At 29.5% G+C, this 12189-nt stretch overlaps 1 protein-coding gene across 1 annotated transcript in view; it reads left to right on the forward strand.

Moving 5' to 3' along the window:
• The window catches only part of LOC113798384 (uncharacterized), a 50002-nt gene that overhangs the window by 948 nt on the left and 36865 nt on the right, over positions 1 to 12189 (forward strand). Inside the window, exon 2 of the mRNA XM_027348949.2 lies at positions 4010 to 5194. Within this exon, the coding sequence (XP_027204750.2) occupies positions 4695 to 5194 (500 nt within the window). The 5' untranslated portion in view covers positions 4010 to 4694. The remainder of the gene's footprint in view (positions 1 to 4009; positions 5195 to 12189) is intronic.

Consider the following 12189-nt stretch of genomic DNA (forward strand, 5'->3'; position numbering starts at 1 on the left):
AAAAATGTCACCAAACAATGTGTCGAGAATTATGAATCCGCGGATTTTGGAAAAAGTAAAGCCAAGCCATCATTATTATTGTGATAATAGAAATCGTTGGATTTGGTTGATGATCATCATCATTGGATTGGTTAATGTTTTCTATTTGATTTTGTCTAGCGTTTTGACAAATGACAATTTTTTTGTGCTTGAAAATCTGTGTCTGTCTGTGTGTGTGTGGATATTGCTACTTATCATGATTATTTTGCTGGATGATGGTTAGTGATGATAATGATGAGGATGATGATGATGAGGGCATATAAAACATCATTTGAATCATTAAGGGTTAATTGAATTTATTTTTATTTTTTTAGTTTCAAGAATGAGTTCAATGTTCAATGTCCCCATTGTTGTTGCTGTTGTCGTTAGAAAATAACCCCGAAAAAGAACATGTAGGAATTGGAAATTTATTCACCACCACCACCATGTTAATCGAATTGATATCTTTTCTGATCTGATCTGTGTATTTTCACTGTTATTTCTCAATTCTGTACAGAAAAATGTTTCCAATTTCATTGATTGTATATTAAAAAAAAAAATGATAATCTTTGTTGTTAATAATGGTCATCATCATCATGTTGTTTGAACATTGGATGTTTTTGTCTGGAGCCAAAGAAGAAAAAATAGCTTGCATTTTCATTTCCCTTCAACATTCAGCAAGATAATTCAATTTATTTCATCTCTCCGCTCGGTGAATATATAAGTTTCTCTCTCTCTCTCTCTCTCTCTCTCTCTCTAAATGTCGGATTTAATTCAATTTAAATCTCATCGTTTGTTGTTGTTGTTTTCTGTTTCTGGATCGTTATTTTCTGCTGCTGTTTTTTCCTTCTTTTTCCTACATTTCAATTGAATTGAATTGAATTGAAATGTTTTCTCTGCCAGCAGTCGAAACGAAAGAAAAAAAAAGAAGCTTAATTTTCTCAATTGGTTGTTGATGATTGGATGATAGTTTATGTATGTAATGTTTGTTGGATATTCAATAAATTGAATTGATTCACTTTAGCTGATGACATTTGATGATATGGTATTTAATCAGTACAAAACAAAACAGAAAAGAAAAGAAAAAGAAAAAAAAGAGTAAACGACTGTAAGCGATCATTCAACAGCAAAGAATATATTATCATCATTAATGAGTATTATGTGAATGAATGAATGATTCATCTCAGAATCACAGTTTTCCCGCCATTTAAAATAGATGAAAATTGCCCACCATCATGATGATGATAATGATGGCGGCAACTAACCAAAAAATTGAAAAATCAGTTTTTTTTTGAAAAACACAAGTTTTGATTCTGTTTAAGAATGTTTCACCAAAGAATTTTCACCAGAAAATAAGCTTATAAAGCAGCAGCAGCTTGGGGGATAATTTTTTCCACTATTTCCACTTTTGTTGTTGTTTTGTTTATAAAAAAAAAGTAAATTCACATCATGTTTTTCCATTTTGTTGTTTTGGATCCAAATCGAATCGAAATAGAAAATAAATAAATAAAAAGAGAGAGAGAGAGAGAGAGAGAGAGAGAGAGCCAACAACAACATCTGGAACCCTGTACATATTACTAAAAAACTCTATGTGGATCTCTCTTCTTTGGAAAAAATAATAATAAAAAAACGTATCCATAGAATCTGATCTGAATTTTTTCGTTTTCGTTTTGGTCGATATTATTCTTTTTCCCCTCATAATATTTGTAATTGTACAACGATTGTGCAACGAAAAAAAAACTGAATGGAAAAAAACTTTTCTTTTGAATGATGTTCAAGTGAGAGAAAAAAAATGGAATTTTCATTCAATTCATTCATTTTTTGATTGACAGCATTATTTTCTGCAAAGTGCTGCACTATTTCTACCTTCTTATCGAATTTGAATATCGATCGATCCATATATATCGATATTATTATGATTATGATTGATTGATTAATCACCATCATTCTCTGTTTACATTTTCTTTTTTCAATTGAAATTGTGGTCATATTGGGGTTTTTCTTTTGTTTTTTCCTATTAATATTTCCGATCTAAATCTCCACTCCATTGGTTTTTGTTTGATTTGGTTTAGTTTGACATATGACATTTTTACAATCAGATTTGTGACCTCCCAAAGTGTTATGTATACACACTTCTGTTTGATTTAGAGTGTGTTTTTTGTTTCGATATGTAATTCTTGTGTGTGTTTGATCAAGATGTGACAAGTCAATTCGTGTGTGTCTTTTTTTGTCTATAAAAACACTGCTTAAAAATGTCAACTAAAATGTTTGATTGACAGCAGTTAAGGCTTTCAATTACATTCGGTTGATCAACTTGTCCTGTGTGTGGTGTCACACAGTATGTATGACTCATTGAATAAATCAAAAAAAAAGAAAGAATTCAATTCAAGAATTTTGATTTTCTCTAAACTGATTTTTGGCAACTTGTGAGGTATAAACAAACAGGAAAAATTTTTCCATTTTTAGAGAAAACTTATGGAAAAAACAACAAGGAAAATAAAGTCATCATAATTTGAAGCAAAAAAAAAGAGGTAAAATGATTACCTGCATTTTTCTACTTGATTGTTTACCTGTGTGTGTGTGGTGATTGTATGGTGCTTGGTGTGGTATAAATTACATTTTTTTTTCTGTTTTGTTTTGTTTTTCAAGCCAGGTAAAAAAAATAATTAACTTGTCTGAACCAAAGTCGTTTTCAAAGTTTTTTTCAATTTACATTTTTTTGCTTTTCTTACCTAAACATTATTTATTGTCACTGAATTCACTTTACTTCTTTTCTTCACCTTTGAACAATTCAATCGTCCACTTCGTTGCTTAATTATTTTCTTCTTGTTGTTGAATGTCCTTGAAGAAAAAAAAGAGACCAACCTCGACAATCATATATAATCATCCGGAATGATGCATTCATTATTTTTTTTCTGTAAAGTTTTTCGACCCCATGTTGACCAAACAGAAGAGAAAAAACTTTTCGGAAAACTTATTCATTATGAAAGGTGTTTTTATTTTTCGTTAAACAAAAGGGTAATAATCATATATTACCTAAGGATGTTATCATTTTTCTTGTGTTTTTGTTTCTGTTTTTGTTTCTGATTATATAAAGACATCAACTTTATCAAGTGACAAGTGTAATGATTCCTCTTCTTCTTTACTTTCTCGAAATAATTCTGAAATTTATGTTCATTTTGGTTTGTCGAATCAATGGAAGGAAAAGAAACATCTTTTGATCAGCCTGAGCCTCTCTCTCTTTTGGTGATTTGGAAATCAATTTTTGGAAAGCAAAAGAAGTTTTTCGAAAACTCAATTTGAAAAAAAATGATGGAATTTTTTTTTTGCTGTAAATTCCTGGTAATTCAATTCGAATGTTTTGAACATGAAATTTTACTTAGTTAAGTTTTTTTTCATTCCATTTCATTTCATCAACTTCTTCATCATCAACTGAGAGACAGAGAAAATAAAGTTTACTTTAAAACAAGAACCAACCAAAAATCTCATTTTCTTTTGATTTTTTACGGATTCGATTACAATTTTCCGGAAGAAAATTGGGAAAAGATTTCTGAAAAGTTTTCCAAAAAGAAAATGAGAGATGTCCTAATGTTTGTCTTGTCCAGGGAATATTCTTGTTTTCGGAAGAATATTCTTTCTTGTAATCATCATCAGCATCATCAACAGTCAATTTTGAATGTAAAAAACAAAAATCGATTGAACAAACATTATTCAATGATGATTATGATGATGACTAAAAATGTAAATTTAATGTTGTTGTTGTCGAAGATGATGTTCAAAAAATATTCCCATGTTGGTCAAATATGTTAATAATTTTGGCCTAAATAAAAACTTTTTTCTTCATTACTTTGTAGAAGGGAAAATTTCCGAGAAATATTTGTTTTTTGATTACCCGCAAAAGATTCTTGTAAACTTTTTTTTTCTCCCCATTCACAGTATTCTTCCATAAGGAATTGTGTTTAATAATTTTTTTCTCTTTTACTTTTTCTAGAATTTTGCCCAATGGATAATGTTCTCCCATAGGATGATTCAAAACCGAATGATTCTCACTTTTTTTTAGATCGAATTTGGTTCAATGAAAAAAAAAACTTTTTTCGTGCCACCAGCTGGTCAGTTTGTTAAAGTTGGATTCGTTCTGCTTTTTTCGGGATTTTTTCCGTTTTTTAATTCATTGGATTTGTTCATTCCACAGTATTCTTTTTTTTAAATGAACCAAACGAACCCAAAAATTGAATTATCGAGTGGATAAAAAACAGAGGAAAAAAAAGCCGAATTCTTTTTCTTTATCCTGGAGCATATTCTTCTTTTTTTTGGTTCCAGAACATCTCTCTTTTGGTGATTAATGTGGTTAATTTCAATTTGAATTTCAGAAAAACATCAACAACAACTTGAACAACAACAAAGTCATTGGCCTTTTTTGTTTTTTTTTGCTGAAGTTTTTCATCAAATATCTTCTCAGTGTGTCTGTGTCTCTCTGTGTTTGTGTTCGTGTTTGTGTTCGTTTCTTCATATTAGTGCGATGATCCTGGATCAGGGTCTTATGTTTTTTACTGTGTTTTTTTTAATAGTGTCTATGGTTGTGGTTAAGTGATAAGTGAGCATTTTTGATTATCAACAATAACAACATCAGCATTGTTAATAATAAGCAAAATCAACGATAAAAATCAACAACAAAAATGGCAGCATCTACTTCACATAAGATTGGTGGTCAATTATATACCACTGAATCAATGTTATTACATTTGCTATCAAGATTAGATCAAGCAAGACAACGTACACAACAAGTACGTCGTAAACGTTTTGGCCGTCATGAACCAATATCATTAGCAACAATGCGTTATGAATTATGTACATTTGATCTTTGGAGATCAATTATTGCCGAATGTTTAGCATCATTTTTATATGTATTTTTATTATGTTCAACACATTTAACATGGAATGGATCAAATTTTATATTTAATTCAAACACACAACCAAATTGGTTAATAATATCATTATGTTCTGGTTTTACAATGGCAACATTAATACATTGTTTTGGTCATATTAGTGGTGGTCATATTAATCCAGCCGTTACAATATCATTTCTAATAACAAAACGTATTTCACCATTACGAACAATTTTATATATTTTAGCACATTGTACGGGCGCTATTGCCGGTGCTGCATTACTTTATGGGTATGTATTCATTTTTTCATTTTTCAGCTTAAAAATGCTGATTCTTTTTCATTTTTCGCTTAGCCAAGCCAAAAAATTTTTTCCCCTTTGCATAACAAGCTGCTGCCATCGATTCGCTGCTGCATACAAATCACGAATCGATTATTAATTAATTAGAATTATGATCAGAATGATGAACACGTGTGTGTTTCAGCTTTTGCAAGTTTTACTGATGATTCATTTTCAGCCATTAATAGTTTTCATAGGGTTTTTCGTGTGTGTGTATGATAAAATGAGAATCACTACATGGCTAATGAATTTTTTTGGTTGAAAAACTTTCCAGAAAAACAAAAAATTAACATTTTTCTTTTGTCTATGGTTGTTGTTGTTGGTAAAAATTCCATTATATTAGTCGTGACCCGATGAACCTTTTTTTTGTTTTGTTTTGTTGAATGATTGATAACATTTTGACATGGACCTGGTCCACATTGGGTCTGCATTATATTTTTTGTGTTTTTTGATCGATCAAGAGCCCACTCTATCTGTCTGTATTTTTTTGGAAATTGTTTTTTTTTCAAGAAAAAACGAATTCGTGTCTTGTTTCATGTCTGAAAGTAATTAGTTTATGGTTTCGATTTTTTTGGTTTTTGGTTTTGTGGTCCAAATTTTTGGCCAACGATAATTGCCGTTTACCTGATTTAAAACAGAACCAAACAGAAAAATTTTTCGCCAAAAAAATCAATTTTTTTTCAAGTGAAAAAAAATTTCCTGAAAAGTTTCTTTGGTTTGTTTTTTCAGCAATGAATGATATTGGCCACTGGCCATTGTTTTTTGTTTTTGTTTTTTTGGTTCATTTAAGATCACAAACTTTTCTCTTATTTTTTTTTTTTTTTTTTTTTTTTTTTTTTGGTTTTCCACTAATGATATTGATTTGATTGTTCTTGTTTTGCTTCAAAACAAAACAAAACAAAACAAAACAACTTTCAGATTAGCTTATTAGGAGATTCTTGATTAAATCAATTTGTGAAAATATCCGTCCCGCAAATCAAATCAAATCAAATCAATCTAATGTTGTTGTTGTTTGTCCGATAAAAAACACAAAGCAACAAAACTTTTCCATCTTCCACCAGAATTATGATGATGATCATCATCATCGACATAAAGAAAATCCGGATCGACACCTTAATTTTCGCAATTTGCTGTTTTCGTATTTCTATGAAAATTATATGATTATAGCCACTACAAACTGAATTACACATTTACCACACACAGAAAAATGAAACGTAAAATAGTTCGATTTTTTGCCAAAAAACCATAACATTTTTGGGTTTTAACGTCATCCACAAAATGTTATGGTTTTTTTCCTCAATATTTTATGGAAAACTGAAATCGTGAAATATTAGGATTTTTTTCCAGAATATTTCATGATTTTTGGCCAATCTTATACTCAGCCCAAACATTTCATGGATTTTTTGTTTTGCCCAAACATTTCATGGATTTTTTGTTTTGTCTCAATATTTCATGGATTTTTTGTTTTGCCTCAATATTTCATGGATTTTTTTGCTAGCCTCAATATTTCATGAAAAATTTCTGGACTTAGAAAATTTTTTTCATTTTTTGGATTAATAAAAATTTCATAATAAAATATGTACAATTTGACACTCGGCCAAACATATCGCGTTTGCAATGAATTTGCGAAGTTGGATCTACAAAAAATGATTGATTTGAAACCACGTTTCAATGAGAATGGAATCCTATCCTATCCTATCTTCCGGACAGAATAATCATACAGACAAAATGGATGTTTCCTAAGCAAATTTTTTTCAATAGGGCTAAAGAAGAAGGTATTGGATTGGATCTTCCTTCATTTGGATTGGATCTTCCTCCATTTGTCTACGATGAGTTCCAATCGAATTGACTAATATCTAATTTGGTTAAAAAATATGAAGGGGTCAGATGTGGCAATTTGATCATGAAGCCAAAACTAGTGGCTGTTGTCCACGCTGGCTTCGTAAACAACTTATAACCTAAAATTGCTTTTCAATATCAGATTGGATTCATGATCGATTCATGAAAAGATTTGGTAAATCGATGTTTGTTCGATTGAGCCATAACAATTGAACTTGAAATTTGAAACAATTCGCTAACATTCGAAACATTGTTAATAATTCAATTAAACAATTGAAATAATTCGAATCCAGCATTTTTGTTTTTAAACGAAGTTTTTGTTTTTCGTTTGCCATTTGACTATTTTTCGAATCCGAAAATATTATTTCGTGTAACGGCTCAAAGCATGGAAAAAACAATAGAAAGCGTTGTGGCTGGATAAGGAAATCTCCAACGGTCGAACGAGAAATCGGAAGCGATATGGAACTCAAGCAAGCATCAGTGGTGAACTGAGGGCAACCAAGGAAGATTCATCCATTCATGGGAAATTATTAGAAATCACATAGCCATGATTTGAGCGATAATCTGGAAAATAAAGCAAACAAATCGGAGAATTTCAATCTATCCTTGGCCAATAATCTTAATTTTTTATCATTTAATTCACTGATTAACTTGTTTACTTTTTGTTTATAAATTTAAAAATGATCTTTATGCCACCTTAGTCGGCTAAATTTATCTTTCTTTTCTCTTTTATTTCGCATTTTTTTGTAAATAAAAATATTTTTAACCAGAATATTTCATGATTTTTTGTCCAAAAATATTCAGTCTTTTTCCAGAATATTTCATGGATTTTTCCAAGAAATATTAGGTCTTTTCCAGAATATTTCATGATTTTTTGGCCACAAATATTTGAGTTTTTTGCCTCAATATTTCATGGATTTTGCCCAGAAATACAAAAAAGAAAGAAAACCATAACATTTTGTGGATGACGTTAAAACCCAAAAATGTTATGAATTTTGCCGTATATTTTACGACTTTATTTTTCTGTGTGCAATTGTCGAAAAATATTTGGAAAAATTCTCACACAAATCAACAACAACAGCAACAACAAAAACACAATATTATTATTATTGTGTTTGTGCTACCCATATTTATTTATTTTTACTTTTTTACTTTTCGCATAATGATAATCATAATGATAATTGTACACGAGCTATTTTTTTGTTTTCACCAACAACAACCAGACAGGTTTCAATGATTAAAGGTTAGAGGTCGATGATTATTATTATTATTATTATGGATATTGCCATTCAGTCAGTAAGTCAAACCCATCATCATCATCTTTGGTCTATGATCGTAAACCACAGCCTTGATGCAAATGTAGCTGATGATGATTGAGAGAGAAACACAATAGAAGAACGATCTAGTCACGATCTTCAACAACCTTTCCATCAAAATCCATATTGTGGATAATGTTATTTTCGTTCATTTCATTGATGATAAGGATGTAACAAAATTTTTTTTTCAATTTTCGTTGTCGTTTTTGAACACAAAGACATTTTTTTTTGTTTACGTGTATCACCCATCTGTGTTTAAACACACATACAAACAACAAGTGGCTTCTTGTCTTGTCGTTCTATGGGCTACTCTCAATCATCATTATCATCATCAGTGACTGTATTTAACTTTTTGGACATGACAGGGAAGAAAAAAAGTTCTGCCAGAATCATTATTCAAATTGAATTTTGTTGTTGTTGTTTACATCAGGTCTATGATTATGAATGGAAAATCCGGTGGCAAATTGATAATACGTGTGTATGGTGTGTGAGTAAAGGAAGAATGGTAAAAAAAATCGCCTTTCAAAGATGATTTTTGAATCTCACAAACAAAAGTTGTTGACATTTTTCCTCGAAAAAAAGAAATGACCATGTGAAACGGTTAACCCTGAAGATCATTTGTTGCTGTTGTTTTGTTTTAAGCCAAAAAATGATTAATTTACCGTTGTTTCATTTTTTTTCCTGATCAAAATCATCAAGGATTAAGTTACAAGTTGAGTTGAAAAATAGAATGATGATGACAAACAACAGGATTTTCTTGTTTCTCTCTTACTTTGGTGGTCAGGAATATTCCTTCATACATCATTCATGGATGACATTTTCCGAAAAAAATGAAAAAATCCTTAATTTATTACCACCATATCTAAGAGAAAAAAAAAGCTAAAAATGATGTTATCTAATCAGTTAGGTTAAAATAGTCAGAAATTTCTTTTCATAAAATCAATTAATTAATTGAGTTGACATTGGCCAAAAAAATAAATCACAGGTTGATATCTGCAGATGATGAACGAAAATTTGTTTGAAAATTTCATTTCATTTCTCTCTCTTGATTTATGTTTATTCAAATTTATTTATCATCAATAGTTTGCCATTTTACACCTGTTTTTTGTTGATTGAATTGCTTTTTTCTTCGGGCCACAAGACATGATGAATATTCATGTTTTTCTCTATCCATTTAATGGGGATGTTTATTAATTTTTCTTAAAATTTCATATGATGTGGATAATGATAAGAATGTCCACCACTGCAAGCAAGTGATGAAATTTCAATTAATTATATATAAAAAATCTTATCTCTTTTTCGTTCGACATTTATTTATCGTTGAATCTGATTTGATTTTTTCTGCTTTGGATTCGCGCGTGTTATTTTTTTTTCCTATTCGGATGCAAAATATGAAATTTATTATCCATTTCATTCGAAAGAAAAAGATTAATGACTTTTTAATGAAGATAAAAGGTGAGATTTTCATTGGAAAAGAAAGATTTGATTTTCTTTTCTCCCATTTTCAAATGGCTACTGGCTTTTGACAAAGATTTTTAAAACAAAACGAGAAAAAAATGATTTAATTTTATTCAAATTTGGAATGTTCTTGATTCAAAGTACTGCATATTTTCATTATTTAAATGTTGTTCGGTCATATTGTTTACCATAAATTTTTGTTTTTCTATACAATCAAATATTTTTGAATTATGATTACCAACCCAATTATGATTATTATCATTATTATTATTATTTGGTTTATGTGATACATTTTTATCATTTAATGTTTTTAAATAATCATCATATTTAATAATATTATAAATATTGATTATAATTGGTTTTTGTTGTTCAGTTTTTAATCCTGCCATTGTTGTTGATTTTGCTGTTGTTGTTGTTGTTGTTGGTTTTGCTGTTGTTGTTATTGTTGATTTTGCTGTTGTTGTTGTTGTCTTCATTGTTGTTGTTGTTGTTGGTTTTGCTGTTGTTGTTGTTGTCGTTGTTGTTGGGTTTGCTGTTGTTGTCGTTGTTGTTGGTGTTGTTGTTGTTGGTTTTTCTGTTGTTGTTGTTATCGTTGTTGTTGTTGGTGTTGTTGGTTTTGCTGTTGTTACATATTGGATCGGCATAAATGTAAATGGCTGAAATGTTGGTTGCCAATATGGAATCTGTGTTACAAAATAGATTCTTGTTGGTATATTCATCATTTGTGTTGGACAAAATGGACCTGTACATTTTTTAATATTTTTATAAAAAAAATAATTTGTCAATGGATTATGTTTAATAATATTTGGATAATATTGTCCTTGACAATCATCAATTATTATTGATAAAAATTCAATAAAAATTATAAAAAAATTAAGAATATTCATTTTTGTTGTAATTTTTGTTACATACGCATCAAACAAAATTACAAAAAAAAAATCTTTAAAATAAAATTTCCAATCCTGTTTTTATATTTATTTTTAATGTTTTAAATAAAAAAAAATGAAGAATATCAAAGTTGATGACATTTTCTTTCATCATTTTTTTTCAATGATTATTGAAAAATTCAAAGTTTAAAAATTTGTTTAAAATGTTGTTTTTGTTGTTGGTGAAAAATTAAAAGATTATCATCATATCATTGTTTCAACAACAAGTTTGTCGAAAAATTTCTCTGGAAAATTTCTCATTCAAGGATAATGATGATGATGACGACGACAATAATGATGGTTACGATGACAATCGAGTTTAAATTATCCATTTCAAAATTTACATTTTACTTTGCACACCGAAATTCTCATTGAATTATCACCATGGTCATCATTGTCTTTTTTTTCTGGCTATTTTCACACCAACAGATCCTCATTGTCAATGATTCTCGGATCAGATATCGTTGGCTAATTCTATTTTCAAATCTAATCGATTGAATTGAATAAGTTTTCCAACTTGAAAACCCCAAACAACAAAGACCACCAGCGAATTTTGTTTTTTAATGTTTTTTTTTTGCTTCGTTCAGTAATACCTTTACCTTTTATTTTGGTGAGGATGCATAAAACATCGAATGAAATTATCATAAATTTTTCTATTTTTGATGATGGCCATAGTCAGATTGTTTCGGGTGACAAAATTTATTTTTTTAACCCTTTTCAGTCATTTTATCAACGAAGAGAGCAAAGAAAAACGAGCAAAAGTAAATGAAAAAGTTTCATTTCGGAAATTTCTTCTTGGCTGCTGCTTCTTCTTCAATTACCCACCGGTTCGTACATTGACCGAACGTGACTTGAAATTTTTTGTAATTTTAAAATTTTTGTCACAGCCAGAAATGAAAAAATTCTTCGAGAATTTAATTTAGAAAAAGAAATAAGATTTTATCATGAAATCTTTTTTTATTAAATCATCACGATTCATTCATTCAGGGTTAAAAAGAATCGACGTTGTTAACAACAACGAAATTCTTTGTTCCTTCTTTTCACTGATTGATTGATTGATTGATACGCTTACTTAGTGAAACCCATCTTGCTGATGATATCAATTGAAAAATCATTAATCAAAAGATTTTTTGTGTAGGATTTTTGTTTGTTTGAAGAAAACGACGAAATTCCAGACATTCCTTATGACCTCGATTTTTTTTTATTTGCTTGTTTGTTGTTCGAAGAGTTTTACCTACACACTTAAAGTCTGTTTTTTTAGCTTGTTTTTCAACGGTGATAACAGGCAAAACTCTTAGTAAAATTTGTTTTTTACATAACAACCACCACCAACACACATAAAACATTTATCACTGGATCAACATCTACCGCTAATAAAAAACAGAAAAGAAATTTGAACTAAATTTGC

The sequence above is a fragment of the Dermatophagoides pteronyssinus genome, unplaced genomic scaffold (assembly GCF_027571235.1).
Source record: "Dermatophagoides pteronyssinus isolate colony J.1.1.1.1 unplaced genomic scaffold, Derpt_VIB-CSIC_2022.12 sq0002, whole genome shotgun sequence".
Lineage (NCBI taxonomy): Eukaryota > Metazoa > Arthropoda > Arachnida > Sarcoptiformes > Pyroglyphidae > Dermatophagoides > Dermatophagoides pteronyssinus.